Source organism: Cladosporium halotolerans (assembly GCF_011745625.1).
Source record: "Cladosporium halotolerans strain TM138-S3 chromosome Unknown Sca53, whole genome shotgun sequence".
Classification (NCBI taxonomy): domain Eukaryota; kingdom Fungi; phylum Ascomycota; class Dothideomycetes; order Cladosporiales; family Cladosporiaceae; genus Cladosporium; species Cladosporium halotolerans.
This window is the reverse complement of record NW_027191504.1, coordinates 46,457-63,689: the sequence shown is the minus strand read 5'-3', so window position 1 is coordinate 63,689 and position 17,233 is coordinate 46,457. Positions and strand designations below refer to the sequence as shown.

The window sequence follows — 17,233 nt, the reverse complement described above, 5'->3', positions numbered from 1 at the left end:
AAAACAACAAAGAGAACACGCAAGTCCACTCCGAATCGACCACTAGTTGAATGTTTCCGTTGCAAATGATGTCGACTGTTTGACCTGGAGCTTTGGAGCTGGCGCCCCGCGCTCCGTCATCGCCCCCCACTTCCTTCAACTTTTGTGAGTCTCAACTGCTGTTGTGGAGGAAGGTCCACACGCCTTTGACGACACTTTGGCTTTCTTGTGAACCTGTACATACAAATCTATTTTCTCTGATCCTTCTTACCCTCCAGTACCTACACTCCATAGTCAATCTTCTTCATCGACTCTCCCGGCACCCCTCAAACACTTACAAACATGGCGATCACCTTCGGCACAATTGGCACCGGCTGGATCACCGAGGCCTTCATCAAAGCCGCCTCCAAGAAAGGCCAATGGCAGCTACACGCCGTCTACTCGCGCAAACAAGAGCAAGCTGAAGCCTTCGGCGCCAAATTCGGCTGCAAGAACCTGTACACCTCGCTCGACGGCCTCGCTGCCGACAAGGACATGCAAGCAGTCTACATCGCCTCCCCGAACTCCCACCACCACGCGCACGCCAAACAGCTCCTGCAAGCCGGCAAGCACGTCATCCTCGAGAAGCCCGCGACGTCGACGCCCGCGGAGCTCGACGACCTGTTCCAGACCGCGAAGCAGCACAACGTCTTCCTCATCGAAGCCTTCCGGCACATTCAGGAAGCGAACTACAAGCTCCTCCGCAGCCTGATCGTCGACCAGCAGCGCCTGGGCCCCATCTACGGCGCCAGCCTGACGTACGCCTCCTACAGCTCGCGCTACAACAACGTGCTCGCGGGCGAGGTGCCGAACATCTTCTCGCTCGACTTCAGCGGCGGCAGCCTGGTCGACATCGGCGTGTACCCGATCACGTTCGCGGTGGCGCTCTTCGGCGCGCCCAAAGCGCAGTCGTACGTGCCCTTCATCTGCGCGACGGGCGTCGACGGCGGCGGCGTCGTGCTGCTGCAGTACGACGGCTTCGGCGTGCAGATCAACCAGTCCAAGGGCTACCAGAGCTTCGCGCCGTGCGAGGTGTACGGCGAGAAGGGTACGATCAGTGTGAATGCGACGACGGATATTAAGAGCGTGGTGCACTGGGACCCTAGGACGAAGAAGAGCGAGGAGCTGGCGGGGCCGCTGAGGGACGAGAAGGCGCAGGTGAATATGGAGGAGGAGGCGGAGGAGTTTGCGCGGATTGTGGGCGAGAAGGATGTTAAGGCTGCGGAGGATTTAGAGAGGATTTCGAAGATTGTTATTGGTGTAACGAGTGATTTGAGGAGGCAGGGTGGTGTGAGGTATCCGGCTGATAAGGCGTAGATGGGAATATGCTGTGCTTACTGTGCATACTGTGGATAGAGATTAGCACGATTAGGAATTGTCCATGAATGCAAGATGGGATACGAAGCTGTAATGACTCTAGCAGCCCGCTCTGTGTCTGAACCACTGATCAAGCTTTCTGTCAGCTCTGCTCAATTGCGTATCATCGGATGGACGTCCACAGACCTTACATCCACGAGAGTGAGAACAATGCTGTTCAAGCACCTCATTACAATAGTATGGAGTAGGGTGCCCACAACGAGCTCCATCTAGGGTCACTGGGGTAATCAATTACTGCAAGGGGGGGAAACATGAAGGCTTATGTCCCACTTCTAAGCCCTGGACCCTGCTCGGAGATTGTGGGCATATTATCAGACTTCAATCAATGTCAAGCCATTGCAAATGAAGAGATTGCAATAGGAGAACACCATGAACAAACTTTGCAATCGCAACGCAATCGCGAGAGCGAAAACTGAATTGTTGTTGCGAGGGATATAGACTTCTCCAACCCGCAGAAAGGAAAACCCAGCCGAATGGCCGAAATTATCAATCAAAGAACGCCACTTGAACCTCAAGCCCTGCCACAGCGAACGTGGACTTTCCCGAACGCCTTGTCCTTGACGCGCCTCCAATAACTCATATGCCCGTCCCTGGGGAGGGCCGATATCGTAACATTCCCTTCCGGCGCGACGACCGTAGTCGTGACGCTGCCGCCGCCGCCTCCGGTTCCAACTTTCTCGCCAAAATCCTTGATCGCAATGGGAGCCGCAGCGGAGCCCTCGCTATCAGCGCCGCTGATGCCAGAGTCCTTCCGCTTGATGCCAACCTCGCTGTTGCTGCCGGCTCCCGCGCACCGCTAGGCGACCCCATGCTCCTGTTTGAGCTTTTCTAAGTGCTCCGAGCGCTCGGCGAGATCTGTTGACGAGGAGGCGGCGGCCGCGGCCGCGGCGGCTGCTTTTGACATCCTCTCGGGCTGGTGGTAGAGGACGACGAGGTAGCGCGACTGGAAGTTGAAGCCGTTCAGACGGTCGCAGGCGCTCTTGGCGTCGTTCACGTCCTCATAGACGACGTACGCGGAGCCCTTGGTGTTGTTCGCGATGCCCTGGCGGATCTGCCTAGTGGGGTGTTAGTGGGACGGATGCGCCGGGAGGTGTTGCGTGTGGGGTTTGCGTGCCTGATGGAACCGAATTTGCCGAAGAGGTCGAAGAGCTCTTCGGTGCTGACGGTGTAGCTGAGGTTCTTGACAAAGAGCGCTCTGGTGGGTTGTTAGTCGGTGGAGGTTCCGGTGGTGTCGCATGACACGAGGGAGCGGACTCGCCTGTTCACTTCTGGGGCAAGCCTGGAATTGCGGCTCATAGCTTGGCTAGTGTTGTTCGAGGGGTATTGCGGGTGGTTGATTGTGTGTGGTATAGCGAGCGGGCGTGGTGGGCTACGGTAGATTACGAGATCGCATGCAGTCGCTGAAGCTGCGCACGTGCTGCCAGATCGTCAACGGGCCGGCGTCGTCGCCGTTGCGGCGCTGCGGTCAGGCAGCAATGAGGCAGCAAGGCATGCCAGCCGCAAGGAGCGCGTCAGACGCACGTGACGAAGTGCGGAGCAGTTGATGACTGAGGCACGCACTGGGCAGGGGCTGTCGGCTGTCCCGAGCTTGCCGCCGCAGCAGGCAGAGCCAAAGCCAAAGCAGCAGCTGCCGGTGCTTGCCTGCGGCTCAGGTGGAATGCGCGATCTGCTGCTGTCTGTCTCATACCTCGCTCGCCGCAGCACGCGCGCCCTCTAGACACCTCACACCCTCGTAAAGCGATACCACTGCTCACTGTTGCCCTATTGATCTCCCCGCCCGCGCCATTGCCGCCGTGCTGCCGCCGCTGCATCGCCGTTCGCAGCTCGCGCCCACCTCCGCTCGGCGTCTCAGTCGGGCCTCACCCAGCCCAGCCCACCTCAAGTGGGTAACCGTCGCGGGCACGCGGGGCATCACCGCCTACTCACCGGGCCTTGCGCACCCTCTACGACGACTCACACTTGCCTGGCACACCCTGCGCGCGCGATCACCCACTCGATTATGACCTGAAACCCTCCCGCGAATTGTGCCAATTGAACCGGCTGCTCCCCGGCGTTGGCGCGCCCGCCCTGCTTCGCCGACACCATCCTCGGACATCCGCTGGCTTCACCGCGGCGCCGCAATGTACGCTTCGGAGCACAATCGCTACTTCAAGCGCCCGGCGGGCTACGTGAAGCCTCGTCGCTCGCCAACGCCACCTCGAGCACACGTCGAGCCGTTGTCACCCTCGCCCTCCCACTCCAAGCTCCGGGCGCTTGAGCCCAGCTTCAACTATCCGCCGACCATCAACAACGCTCTCGGCCATGGTCTGCGACCGCAGCCGCAGCCTGGCCAGCAAAATGCCGCAAAGGCTACACCAACAAGAGCGCGCGCACAAAGCGACTACCACAGAGGACATGGGCGAAAGCCCTCGAACATCGACACTCTCGCTGAGGCAGCACTCGCGCTGAGTCCGAGCGTTGTCGCAACTGCCCCAACGAGAGACAGGACGAGCGGACACAGCCATGCTCACCCCTCATACCCACCAAGGACAGAGCCTCCGCACAAGCGTGCGCGCTCTGCCTACTTCTCTTCCCCACAGGTTGGACCGTATGCTTCAAGGCCCGCTACAAGCTACGAGGCAAACGGATGGCCTAATGGCGCTTCCACCGGACAGGCGAGTTACGAGAGTCGCGTGGAAGAGGCGGCGTTGCTGTTGAACTTCAGGACTGGAGGTTGGCCAGCATCAAACGTGAAAATGCCCCCGACGTACCCTCCACCCAGCGTCAGGCCCCACGCGAACAGCTTCCCGTCGGATGTTTACAACCAGCGCCCGGTTGAAACTCTCGCGAAGGCGACGAATCCTCCTCTGCTTCCTCCTTTCAATCCTAATCCGTACCCTAACCAATACCCGCTGCCGAATCTCCCTTCACCTCAGAGGACCAGCGAAGGCGCAGGCTTGAGTCCAAAGACGGCGAGCGAAAGGCGTCAGAGTGATGATGTCGCTACGGCAGACTCGATACCGTCGCTCCAGCCCCCAAACGCTACTGCGCGTCCCAAAGAGCCTCATCAAACACAAACACCTCCCGACGAGTCCGTATTGTATGCGTCTGGCACAGACGTGGTGATGAGTGAAGCTTCTGATGCACCGAAGAAGAGAGGCTGGCCGAAAGGAAAGCCTCGAGCTGGCACGAAGAAATCTACGACAGACAAGACGACTTCGAAGCGCGCAAACAGGACGAACGCTAAAGCTGCAAAGTCGCGAGACGTCTTTGCCGAGACAGCACTCGAGTTGAAGCAGGACACTCGACGTCGACACAGTGCAAGCGAGACAACAGCGTCCGAGACTCTCGACCGTGCCCCTGTAGGCACTCGCGCGCAATCTGTCCCACGCGAGATACCCATGGTCGTGCGAGAAGTAACGCCTTCTCGGCCATCGAGGAAACAGAATCGGGCCATGCCAGAAACTATTTGCGCAAGCTGCAACAGCACGCGAGAATCAAATCAGCATTCGGGTGAGCTCGATGAGTGGGTCTCATGCAATGGCTGTAAAAAGTGGTTCCACGTCGACTGCGCTGGATTTAAGAAAGCCATCGAAGTCCGCGACGTGGACAAGTACTTTTGCAGCACCTGCGAGCCTGCTCATGGAAAGACGACCTACGTTCGCAAGAGCGCACGAGCGCATACGAGCGTCGATTATGCGGAGCTTCAGCGCGGCGTGCTCAAGACAAGTGAGGACAGCAACGAACACCACTACATTCAACCGATCAAGGACGGCACATTCACCTTCGATCCTGAGACTTTCCCTCGTATGGCTCCCGAGCTTGTCACGCGAGAGTTCTTCGAGAAAAGCAGCGCTTTCGTGGAGCCGATTTGCATACCGGCAGCCTGGAATCCGCGACCCTGGGACCTGCAAAAACAAGCTGAGGCAGCTGGGGTGGTCAATGGAAATTCAGAGGAGCCAAAACCATCTACAAGCGTTGAAGACCTGGAAATGGTGGCGACCGAAGACCTGGAGTATGACACTGTCAAAGACGATGGCCAGGACAAGCTGGACATGGTCATGCCTGAAGGTTTGACAGTTCGACAGGTGGCCAACTTGGTCGGGCCAGACTACGGATTGGATGTCATCGATGTGAAAACTCAGAACTCGGGGGCCAAGATGAACCTGGCAAAGTGGGCGGATTACTATGAAGAAGACAGCGACGACAAGCCCATCCGCAACGTCATCAGTCTGGAAGTGTCGCAAACGAAACTCGGGCGCTTGCTCAGACGGCCGAAGGTGGTCCGCGATATTGACCTTCAAGATGAAGTGTGGCCTCAGGAGGAAACCGACAAGGGAAAATTTCCGAGAGTTCAGTTCTACTGCCTGATGTCCGTTGCTGACAGCTATACGGATTTCCACATCGATTTTGGAGGCAGCAGTGTCTATTACCACATTCTGAAGGGCAGAAAGACTTTCTTCTTCATCCCGCCCAAGCCGAAGCATCTCAAAGCTTACGAAGATTGGAACGACAGCCCTCAGCAGAATTTCACATTCCTGCCGCACACTACCAAGGAATGTTATCGAGTTGATCTGCACGCAGGTGACACGATGCTTATCCCTTCTGGCTGGATCCACGCAGTCTGGACTCCGGAGACTAGCCTGGTCATTGGCGGAAACTTTCTCACACGGATGTCGTTCAAGAATCAGTTCAGGATCGTCGACATCGAGAAGAATAACAACACGCCGCAAAAATTTCGATACCCGCATTTTCAAAGGATCATGTGGTACACTGCCATCAAGTACCTCAAGGACGACCCTCTCCCGCAAGCGGTCTCACAAGATTTCTATGAGGGCAAGCAATTCCACCGCGAGGCGCCTGTCTGGACGGACTTCGACGGTCGAATTTCACAAGAGGACGAGAGGCAAGGCGCGCAGAGCACTCGCTACTACAGCCAGGCAGAGATCGATGGCTTACCTGATCTGGTTAACTTCATCTTCCGCACCGTCATGCTCGTGCAAGGCCGCATCGAAGGAATTTCGGCTGACCGGATCAAGCGTGTCAACGCTTCTATCCCGAAAGGCTACGGCGAACCTCTGGAAGTGGCCAAGACCTTCGCGCTCTGGGTGGCGTGGAAGCGCGGCAACGAGGATCCTCCCGCGTGGGCGCACCCTGACGCAGTCCTGCCAAACTCGAAGGAAATGGGCGAACCGAAGAAGCTGTCGGCGCGTGCGCTCAAGGAGATGCAGCGCAAGGAAGCCATCGCAGCCTGGAAAGTCGCACCGGATCGGCAAAGCAAGCGAATGATCGAGAAGGCCGCTAAGGAGACGGCGGCAAGTGCGGCTACTCCCGCGAGCCCCGGGCCGGCCCCGAGAAAAGCCGAGGACGCCACTTCGATCTTGAACGACGCGAACTTCAAGGGTGGCAGCGAAGTGCCTGCAAAATCATCGTCGCCATCGCGCATCGCCGCAAACCCCCCTCAAACCCATCAATCGCCGGGCGAAACATCACCGCAAAGTGGTGCGCTCACATCCGCGATGATGATGAGTGCGTTTCCCGGGCAATTTCTAAGCACGCCGAAGACCTCCGTCCTGGGGCCGAAGCGTGTCGCGTGCGATGCTTGTCGCAAGCGCCGCATAAGATGCAAGCACAAAGACCTCGTCACGCAAGCGCCGACCCCTCCTCCTTTCAACCCTCAGTTCGCGTCGGGTGGCGGACCCGACGGTTTCTTTATTCCGCAGTCGTCGGAGGTGGGTGACAACATCACTGTCTCTCCGCTGCAAGCGCGGGAGCAACAGGCTCAATCTCATCAGAACGGCATCGACGAGCAGCAAACTAATGGAGATCCTCAGTCACATACACCGAACGGACTGTTGGCAACTGTACCCCCGCACAGCAATGGCGAGCAGCCGTTCGACAGCCCCTTACCGGGTACGAATGCTTATGTCAACGCCAACATCCCAATGACGATGAACGGTGTGGCTATGTTTGGCGATGTCAAGCGCGGCCGCAGCAAGGCTTGCGTCGAATGCCGCAAGAGCAAAGTAAGTGTTTCTCAACTTGCCACCCATCGTCACGTGGCCCATGTACTGATTCCTTGCCAGCGGAGATGTATTCACGATGAAAGTGGCAATGTCGATCCTGTCAAGGCAGCTGAGTCGCCCATACCTCGCGGTTCTGTAGCGTCGAAGAAGCGCACTGCAGAGGACGGCAGCCCTCTTGATGCGAATAAGCGCCTGAAGCCTGCGGAGCCTGGATTGTCGCCTGCGCCCTCATCGATGCAAGGAATGCACGGAATCTTGAAGCCAATGGGCCAGCAAAGGACACCGAAGCCGTCTGTCACACCGCCCCAAGCTCCTCCTGAGGTCTACCATAAGCTTCCTGGCCAATTCTACCGACCGCCGTCTTCAGAGGGCAACCCCGAACAGCAGCAGAACGAGAATCAAAACCACCAACAGTCCGCGCAACAGGCTCAAACAAATACCAGCGCGCCACCGATCGACCCGAGTCTGTTCTCCATGTACCCTGAGCCTTCTGCCAACAACGGACCCTTCTCAGCATCTGCAAATCCGTATCCGATGCCCAATCACTCGTCATCCGAGCGTCCGCCACTCTACGCGCTTCCTTCGCTCGAGCAAATTGCCACCGAGGTTCTGGACATGAACGGCGGAGACGAAAATGGAGATGCCGGGCTGGCCGCGATCCAAGCATTCAACCGCCAAAGGGACGGATTCATTCAAGCTTACCAGCAGCAAAACGGTGGCATGATGCCTATGGGTGTCCCGCCACCAGTTGATGGAAGCGTGGACAGCGGTGTTTCGATGTCCGGTCTCACCGAGCAGAAGGATGGATCTTCGCCTCCCGGAGCGCCAAATGGGTCTGCGAACGGACTTGAGAATGGCTCCCACGATGCGAAGCAGGAGGGCGCGCCTTCACCACTTGTGCATCACGAGCTGCCATCCGCGTCCGACATTGTTTCCAAGGTTGAAGATCAGCAGCAGGACCAAGATCAGACTCAAGTCAGCGGACAGCCGGAGGTGCACGAGACGGTCGAGTCCGCGCCATTCTCCGAGTTCCAGCTTCCTGAGGATGACGAGCGCAGGGGCAGCCTGACTCAGATCCCGTTCTACCAACCTCCCGCCTCCATGTCGAAGTCCCCAGAGATGATGCGATCTCTTCCTCATGGACTTCCTTCAAGTCCCGAAAAGCGCAAGCGCGAATCTTTCGTCGCTACTAGCCCCGAGATGTTCCGCCGCCCTAGTAGGGAGTTCAGCCAGCCGCTGATTTAGGCGGAACTCGAGGCCTAGGAGACTTGTAAGCTATTTGGAGACGAGCGCGTGTAATTTGGGATCGCGCTGGACGTGGATTCGAGTGGAGGACGGCGAATGCCTCTTGTGGCAGAAGGCGCAAAGAACTTGTACAGTATTAGCGAGAACAGACATCTCGACCCCTATGACTTTCGTAAAAAGTGTTATATTAGCTGCTCGCGCCCGAGGTGGCCGTTAGAGAGCAATTCGAAAAGAACCTTCTCTTCTCATTTTCCATCGGGGGCCTCTTCTCATCTTCCCTTGTCATCCTATGGTTAGAATTCCGCCGAAAAGTGAGGCCCGCAAACGAGGCCTGCTGTTGACTTCGACGTCTGGTGGGGCTCGCGCATGACGTCGTTCACCTCACGCCCGAGCTGTCACTTTTTGAGCTCCCCTCACTTCCTTCACGCACACGAGCAACTCTTGACACCTTCCACCTACCAATCTCACAAACCGCTGCTGCCGCAACCATGAAGCAGCGCTTCTCGTCCTTGGACGTGAAGGTACGCTCTTCTCTTTCCCAACCCCCCACGCAAGACTAACAAGACCACCCAGATCATCGCCCACGAGCTCTCAACGCAACTCGTCTCCCTCCGCCTCGCGAACGTCTACGACCTCTCCTCGCGCATCTTCCTCCTCAAGTTCGCCAAGCCCGAGCGCCGCGAGCAGCTCGTCATCGACTCCGGCTTCCGCGCGCACCTGACGGCCTTTGCGCGCACGACCGCCGCCGCCCCCTCGCCCTTCATCGCCCGCCTGCGCAAGTTCCTGCGCACCCGCAGAGTGACCGGCGTCAGCCAGGTGGGCACCGACAGAGTCATCGAAATCACCTTCTCCGACGGGCTGTACAGGCTTTTCTTGGAGTTCTACGCCGGCGGCAATATCGTGCTGACGGACGGCGAGTGCACGATCCTCGGGCTGCTGCGCAATGTGGCTGAGGGCGCGGAGCACGAGCAGTATCGGCTGGGGCTGAAGTATGATTTGGATTTGAGGCAGAATTACGGCGGCGTGCCGGAGCTCACGAAAGAGCGCGTGCGCAGCGGGCTGAGCAGAGCCGTCGAGAAGCAGAGAGAGGAAGCGAGCAAGCCGGGCAAGAAGCAGAAGGCGCGCAAGGGCGACGCGCTGCGCAAGGCGCTGGCCGTGACGACGACGGAGTTCCCGCCGGTGCTGATCGAGCATGTTCTCTTGGAGGGCGGGTTCGCGCGCGAGACGCCGCCGGAAGATATCGTGGAGGATGAAGGCCTGCTGGGAAAGTTGCTGGGGTGTTTGGAGCGGGCGGGAGAGGTGCTGAGGGAAATTACGAGCGCGGATATTGTGAAGGGGTACATTGTGGCGAAGAGGAAGGATCCCAAGGCGGAGGTGGAGGTGCAGGCGGGCGAGGAGAGGCAGGGATGGCTTTATGAGGATTTCCATCCGTTCAAGCCCGCGCAGCTGGCGGGCGAGGGGGTTGAGTTTTTGGAATACGAGGGCTTCAACAAAGCTGTGGATGAGTTCTTCTCGTCGATCGAAGGGCAGAGGCTTGAGTCGAAATTGCAGGAGCGCGAGGATGCTGCGCGCAGAAAGATCGAGCAGGCGCGACAGGAGCAGGAGAAGCGCATCGAGGGCTTACAGCAGACGGCGGACATGAATGTGCAGAAGGCGCAGGCGATCGAGGCGAATGTCGAGCGCGTCGAGGAGGCCGTCGCGGCGGTCAATGGCTTGATCGCGCAGGGCATGGATTGGGTGGATATAGGCCGCTTGATCGAAAACGAGCAGGCGAGGCAGAATCCTGTGGCGCAGACGATCAAGCTGCCGCTGAAGTTGAACGAGAACACGGTCACGCTGTTACTTTCTGGTTACGATGATGTGGGCGAGGAAGAGATGGCGGACGAGACGGACAGCGAGGCGTCGGATTCAGAGGCCGAGGACACGCCTGCAGGTAAAGGTCGCCCGAAGGCTGAAGACAAGCGTCTCGCGATCGACATCGACCTCGCGCAATCACCCTGGGCGAACGCGAGGCTCTACTACGACCAGCGGCGCACGGCCACCGTCAAGCAAGAAAAGACCGCACAAGCCTCGCAGAAGGCTCTCAAGAGCACCGAGCAGAAAGTCCTGGCGGACCTCAAAAAGAACCTCAAGCAAGAGAAAGACGTCCTGCGGCCTGTCAGGAAGCAGCTGTGGTTCGAGAAGTTCATCTACTTCATCTCCAGCGACGGCTACCTCGTACTGGCGGGGAAAGACGCCCAGCAGAACGAGACGCTCTACCGCCGCTACCTGCGCAAGGGCGACGCATACGTGCACGCTGACTTGCACGGCGCCGCGTCCGTCGTCATCAAGAACAACCCCTCCACGCCCGAGGCACCCATCCCGCCTTCCACGCTGTCGCAGGCCGGCAACCTGGCTGTGTGCACCAGCAGCGCCTGGGACAGCAAGGCTGTCATGTCCGCCTGGTGGGTCAACAGCGACCAGGTCTCCAAGACCGCGCCCACGGGTGAGTACCTCACCACTGGCGGTTTCATGATCAGGGGCAAGAAGAACTTCCTGCCGCCTGCGCAGCTGCTGCTTGGGTTTGGTGTGCTGTTCCAGGTCAGTGAGGAGAGCAAGGCGAAGCACTTCAAGAACAGACTGGGAGAGGGAAAGAGCGGGGCTGCGAACGATGGGCCGGCGGTCGACAAGGAGGTCATGGATGAGATTGCCCAGGAGCAGGCGGATGCTGGGGACTCGGATGAAGACGATGAGTTCCCGGATGCTGGGCGTGAGGGCGCCGAAGCGGAGCATGATGAGGATGAGGACGATGACTTCCCGGATGCGCAGACTGAAGAGCCGGTGCATGAGGATCACGAGCCTGCTGTCAGAGCCAACCCGCTACAGAGCAAGGAGGCGGCTGGCGATGACGATGATGATTCTGACGATGACGAGTCAGCGGAAGAGCAAGAAGCCGTCCAGCCGGATGCTAGCGAGCCTGCAGAACAGGAAGCAGATGCCAAGGATGGCGAGTCGAAGAAGCAAAACGGCAAAGGCGCAGGCGCAGCACAATCGTCTAAATCGCAACCTAAGCAAAAGAAGCCAACACGTGGCAAGCGTGGCAAAGCGAAGAGGCAAGCTGCTAAGTATGCCGACCAAGACGAGGAAGACCGCGAGATGGCAATGAAGCTGCTCGGCTCCCGCGCAGCTGAAGAGCGTCGCGAAGCTGAGACAACAGAGAAGACCGTCACGAAGGAAACAGCCGAAGAAGCTCGTGCCCGCCGCCGTGCACAGCACGAGAAGGCGCAGAAGGAAGGGCTCGAAGCTGAGGAGATCCGCCGCCTGAATCTAGAGGAAGGCGTGCAGGACCTGGACGAGGAAGAGACCGCGCAGATGACGCAGCTCGACTCGTTCGTCGGCACGCCGCTGCCCGGCGACGAGATCCTCGAGGCCATCCCCGTCTGCGCGCCCTGGACCGCTATGGGCAAGTACAAGTACAAGGTCAAGCTGCAGCCGGGCCAGCAGAAGAAGGGCAAGGCGATCAGGGAGATTTTGACGAACTGGAACAAGGCCGGCGCGGAGAAGAAGAATGTCGACTTGACTGGTCAGGATCGTGAGATGATTTGGCCGAGGGAGGCAGATCTAGTCAGGGGATTGAAAGAGGTTGAGGTTGTCGGTATTGTGCCGGTCAAGACTATGAGGGTCATGATGAGCGGCGGCTCTGGTGGCGCTGACAAGGGTAAGGGTGGCGCCAAGGCACGCGGGCAGAAAAAAGGTAGGGGCGGTAAGGGTTCTAAAAAGAAATAAGGGGAGGATGATCACATAAAATATAGACCTTTGGAGATTTCCAGTTTGAGATGTTCACGTATCTGTTATTCAAGAATGGCTATCACATGGCGCTCAAGGGGTTAAAAGGCCGGCCAGTCCGGGCAAAGCGGGATCCGAGACCCTGACGGTGGGCTGCAACACCTCGCTTGTTTTGCCCTTGTGCCTGGATGTCCTCTGCGACACTCTTGCTGAGAATACAGCGTTCATCCTGCGGTAATTTCGCGACATGCCGGCCAAAACTTAAGGCGCGCGCTCGCGTGAGGTCGACCAATCGACCCGATGCAGTGGATCGGAAGGGGCGCGCCGGCTGCAAGTTCTGTGGATCCCTGCGAACAACACCCCGGCCACCACCTGCATGTCGTGACACCGGCGCCATGTTGACAGACGACAGATTCTTTAGGCCTTTGTATCATACCGAATACCAACATATCTTCTCTCTAGATTGCGTATACATATCCTTTGAACCCGGAGCAATCGCGCTTGAGACTTATGTCCTCAGCTTTGACACAATAGGTGTCTCCTCCGTCAGGTCAAGATGTTTGGGGGCATGTTTGGCGGTAAGTGCTCTTCATCACATGGTGGTCTCGATGATCTGAAAAGCACGTGAAAATGTTATCACATGGGTGTTAATTGATTTTGCTCTCAATGGCACATGCGTCGCGAAAAGGCGAGCGACGCGGAAGGTAGCACCTTACTCTAACCTCACTTCACACGCATGCGCCTAAGACGATCATGTGACATGTGATCGCGGCTTTCACCCCTCCATTTATAAAAAGTTCGCTTTCAGACTTCACTCTCTCTTACTCTCTCCAAGTAATGCCACTTGAACTGCTGCTACCATGAGCTCCAACCGCAGCCGCACCACCATGGCGAGGGAGAAGAGCTGGTTCGTCGGGTTTACGAGGAACCGCGCCGGTAGCAGCGCCGCCACCACCACCACCGCCACCACCAAGTCCCAGGAGAAAGACCTGGGCAACGAAATCGACCTGCTCGCTAACGCAATGGAAGCAGGTGCTGTTATCGGGGGGCCCGACCCCGAGGAAGAGCGTGCGCCGCCGAAGAGGCCCACGCCGGTCACCATTCCGTGGGCGCCGACGAGCCCTGCGGTCGGGTGGAGTGATGACCACCCGCCGCCCAATCTCCCGCGCCTCCTCGCCAGCGTGCAGAGGCCCGAGGCGCCTCTCCGCGGGCACTTGGACGCGCTGAACTGCGACCATCCCCTTCCGTGTCGCGCAGACGCCCTCCTGCCGCCGAGAGACGACGGCAGCAGCTTCCTCCAGCCGTCGAGCGGCAATGAGGAGGCGTACGAAGAGAGAGCCGCCGAGCTCGACATCAGTCTGGACACAGGCTTCAGGGCGCTCGCAAAGAAGCTGAGGCCTGATGAGCAGGCGCCACGACTCGCGCATATGCGCAATTTCTGGATGCACCTGGAGAGCGTGGCATCGTACTGGGACAAGAGCGCCGACCAGTACTTCGACGTCGTCATCCACGTCGAGCCCGAGAAGGCTGATAAAAGCCTCGAAGACGGTCAAAAGGAAGCTAAGAGGCCTAGGACCGGCTCTTTGAGCGACTCATCGAGCAAAGAAACGACAACCGATCAGCCTACGGGCGATCTCCCAACAGCAGAATCTGGAAGCCAGGAGACCGCAGATTCAATACCATCCCAAGACCAGGCGACTCCGACAAGCACTGGTACTCCGCCACAAAGCGATAGCATCCCCAGCGCCATTGAGACGCCGATCGCTGCACCAACACTGACAAAGGTCGTCCAACGCTACAAAGGCCGCCGCATAGGCAACGGCGCCGAGATGCCCGACGTCCACCGAGCCGACATGGTCCGCGCCTTCGTCGGAGGCATCGCCTCAGCCTTCCAGTGCAGAGTCTCCCAGCCGTACATTGCACCCGGCCGCGTCACGCCCATGTTACAAGTCGGCAATCTTGAACAGCCCGTACGCCTCACCGGCTTCGTCTCCTGGCTCCCAATCAATCCGGACAAAGCTAAAGCAAACGTACTGGAAGGCCCCATCATCGGAATTCAGGAGCGGAACACGCTGGATTTCTTGTCGGCCAGAGTAGCCCAATTCTCCGACCGCAAATGCGAGCACGATCTTCTCAGAGAGGTCGCGGCGCTGCTTTTGATGGCGCAGGAGCGCAGGCGCCAAGGGAAGACCGCGGTCACTCCGGGAGAAGGCAAGTGGTACGCCACTAAGGAGCGATGGGGCGGCGGACCTGGCGGCAAGTTGCCAGCCACGCAGTTACGTGAGGACGAGCTGGCGAAGAAGAAGGCGACGATTGAGAACAGCTCGACAGTGTCTCAGTCTATGAAGGTGGAGGAGAAAGAAGCCGAAAGGAATCTGAAGAAAGCGCAGCACCTGGAGAAGCTGTATGCTAGGATGAAGCCCAAGGCTGGCCTTTGGAACCCGAAGCTGGACTACAAGGCTGTCGGCAAGGTTCCTGGGTCGAAGTACGACGAGGTAAGTCTTTCACCACCGCATCGCGGGTGTCGAGCCACTACTAATGCATTCATAGGTTTTCCTGGTATCCTGCGTGTTCCACCACATCGCGGTTCTCAAGATGACCGTTCATGAGGCGTATGTCGACTTCATCACAACAGGCGTCATGCCGGACCCTATGCCGGTCGAGAGCGACTGGTCAACACCTCGCGTGGAACGCACGGATTTCTTCGATATTTTCGACCAGCAGCACCGCATGTGGGCATTCTCAGTCATTTGGGGAGTGATGGAGCATGTGACTCGGAAGGTGGATACGGAAACGAAAGGCGGCGAGGAAGCTGGTGATGGTAACACAGCGTGATGCGACCCAATGGTGTCGGAATTCACGCGCTCACGTGAAGGGACTTGCTGTGGATAGAGGGAAGTCGCAGGTTCACGTAGAGCGAAATGCGGCACGCGCAAGTCGGCCCTGCGAACTGCATGAGCGCGACAGAGGACTAAGAGGCATAGCGAGGAGCGTTTTGCATGGCCAAGTCGGCGTTGTTCAGCGAAAGGATTACTGACATAGCACGATTGAGCTGCGTTGACCGTTCGCGCTGGACATGGAACGCCTGCAACCAATTGAAGCTGCCTTTTACCGCTTCGCATTACTCCTCACTGCTTTCCTTTCCTCTTCTTGAACTCCTCAATGAACGCTGCAGCTTTTTTCTTCGGCACCACATTAACTTTGACCAACCCATCTGTGACCTCGATCTTGCCACCGCTCAGCAGCTTCAGCAAGATAAGCTTCTTGCCAGCTTTGATCAAACCGCCAGACACAGTCTCCATGTAGCATTCCGTCTCCTCGGGCGCATACTCAGCCTTCTCGTCCCACGGCGGCGGCAGAACGTACTCCAAGTGATCAGCCAGCGTCTCGTCCTCTGCACAAGCCTTGATGAAATCACTCTGCGCCTCCATCGGGTAAAGAAAGATGACAGGAAAGCTGAGAACCGACTTTGGGTCATTTGGATCCGCCAGGCTGATTTTTGCGTCTTCCATATCGGGCGGATCCCCCGTCTCACGCGCGAGGATGCCGCGCGATCGAATAGCGAACTTGAGATTCGACGTCTCGCGAGCAGCGCGCTCTTCGCGCTCTTTCCGCCACCGGTTCAGCTCCTCGACGTCCTTCGCGCGCTTCTCTATTCTGGCTTTGATGGCGTCGAGCGGCTTGCTGTTCGGGTCGAAACGCAGGCCGCACTCCGCTGCGTCGAGCGCTTCCGACAGCTTGTCTAACGCCAGACAAGCGGACGCAGCGCGGTACCAGGCTTTGACGTTGCGCGGGTTGAGCTTGAGCGTCGAGGCGCAATCTCTGTTACACGAGCCGTAGTTCTCTGCGGCCGGGATTGTTAGCACGCGGCGTGAGGCATCTGCTCGGAAAGGGAAGGGGTTAGATACTCATCTCCAGCTGGCAGAGAGCCCTGTTAGCCAAGCAAGCCTCTTCCAGAGCGCGCTCCTTCTTCTCTACGTCCTCTTCGTCTTCGATCTCGACGACCTTCATGCTCGGGTCGCCTTCCTCCAGATGCGAGGGCACCTTGGGGCCCTTCAGCGCGGCGAGGGCTTTGGAGTAGAACTCCCGCGCGTCGAACCACCGCTTCTCGCCTACAGCCTCGTTGCCCTGGGTTTTGAAATTTTCGGCAATCTGATCGCGCGTGCCCTCATAGGCCATCGCTTTCAGCGCTTCGACGAGCGTGTTCTCTTCGCCGTCGTCATCCGGGAGCTGAGTCATGAAAAAGGGCGAGCGGTTGAGTTCTTTGAAGAGAGCGTCCGGGTCATCGTAGTTCAGATCATCGCCGAGCACTTGGGGAGGTGGCTTTGCACCGGCGGCGGGAGTTTCTTGTGTTTCGGGTTTTGCATCGTTGGTTATTGGCGCGGCCACGGGCTGTTTGTCTGTGTCCGTCATTGCGAAGGCTTCGTCTACAGACGTCGACCAAATTGCTCGAGTACCGTTCAAAGACAAATGCTACCCAGTTTGCTGCTATAGGTGAGCCAGAGTGTGTGGAATATTTTTTTGTCGACGGCTGATTGTACCTCACTTCTCAAATGTGACATGGAAATTTCGCTGATGTTTGATATGGATGCCTGAGGCATCAATAAATGCCCACCTCAGCTTCAGATCAAAGCACGCATTGGCGATGATGAGTCGATATGATGAGCTAATGAATATTGTTTTGTTTCATTCAATGTTAATATTCACACATTTGACTGATTAGTCATGTGGCGTAGGCTAGTAATTGGGATTGAAGGTACGACCGTTTTATATTCTTCCACCATACAGCATGTTTGGACAATCATCCGCTGCCGCAGCAATGT

The 17,233-nt window shown here is 57.8% G+C and overlaps 6 protein-coding genes across 6 annotated transcripts; 4 read left to right on the top strand and 2 right to left on the bottom strand.

Moving 5' to 3' along the window:
- Positions 1 to 321: 321 nt before the first annotated feature.
- WHR41_08972 (uncharacterized protein) lies at positions 322 to 1,335 on the top strand (the record flags this gene model as incomplete). Its single annotated transcript, XM_069377576.1, has 1 exon — positions 322 to 1,335. One exon carries the CDS (start codon positions 322 to 324, stop codon positions 1,333 to 1,335), a length of 1,014 nt encoding a protein of 337 aa, XP_069225453.1.
- An 856-nt stretch (positions 1,336 to 2,191) lies between these two features.
- Positions 2,192 to 2,691, bottom strand: WHR41_08971 (uncharacterized protein; the record flags this gene model as incomplete). The annotated part of the gene is made up of 3 exons (XM_069377575.1): positions 2,192 to 2,450; positions 2,510 to 2,590; positions 2,654 to 2,691. The coding sequence occupies 3 exons, from the start codon at positions 2,689 to 2,691 to the stop codon at positions 2,192 to 2,194; spliced, it is 378 nt and encodes a 125-aa protein (XP_069225456.1).
- An 824-nt stretch (positions 2,692 to 3,515) lies between these two features.
- Positions 3,516 to 8,893, top strand: WHR41_08970 (uncharacterized protein; the record flags this gene model as incomplete). Its single annotated transcript, XM_069377574.1, has 3 exons — positions 3,516 to 7,106; positions 7,209 to 7,400; positions 7,461 to 8,893. 3 exons carry the CDS (start codon positions 3,516 to 3,518, stop codon positions 8,643 to 8,645), a joined length of 4,968 nt encoding a protein of 1,655 aa, XP_069225455.1. The 3' UTR covers positions 8,646 to 8,893.
- A 188-nt stretch (positions 8,894 to 9,081) lies between these two features.
- WHR41_08969 (uncharacterized protein) lies at positions 9,082 to 12,486 on the top strand. The gene is made up of 2 exons (XM_069377573.1): positions 9,082 to 9,166; positions 9,219 to 12,486. Exons 1-2 carry the CDS (start codon positions 9,134 to 9,136, stop codon positions 12,408 to 12,410), a joined length of 3,225 nt encoding a protein of 1,074 aa, XP_069225442.1. The 5' UTR covers positions 9,082 to 9,133; the 3' UTR covers positions 12,411 to 12,486.
- A 480-nt stretch (positions 12,487 to 12,966) lies between these two features.
- On the top strand, positions 12,967 to 15,531 carry WHR41_08968 (uncharacterized protein; the record flags this gene model as incomplete). The annotated part of the gene is made up of 3 exons (XM_069377572.1): positions 12,967 to 12,988; positions 13,443 to 14,905; positions 14,961 to 15,531. 3 exons carry the CDS (start codon positions 12,967 to 12,969, stop codon positions 15,243 to 15,245), a joined length of 1,770 nt encoding a protein of 589 aa, XP_069225443.1. The 3' UTR covers positions 15,246 to 15,531.
- WHR41_08967 (uncharacterized protein) lies at positions 14,767 to 16,948 on the bottom strand. The gene is made up of 2 exons (XM_069377571.1): positions 16,319 to 16,948; positions 14,767 to 16,254 (listed from the first exon to the last, which is right to left on the bottom strand). The coding sequence occupies exons 1-2, from the start codon at positions 16,821 to 16,823 to the stop codon at positions 15,539 to 15,541; spliced, it is 1,221 nt and encodes a 406-aa protein (XP_069225436.1). The 5' UTR covers positions 16,824 to 16,948; the 3' UTR covers positions 14,767 to 15,538.
- Between the last annotated feature and the right edge of the window lie 285 nt (positions 16,949 to 17,233).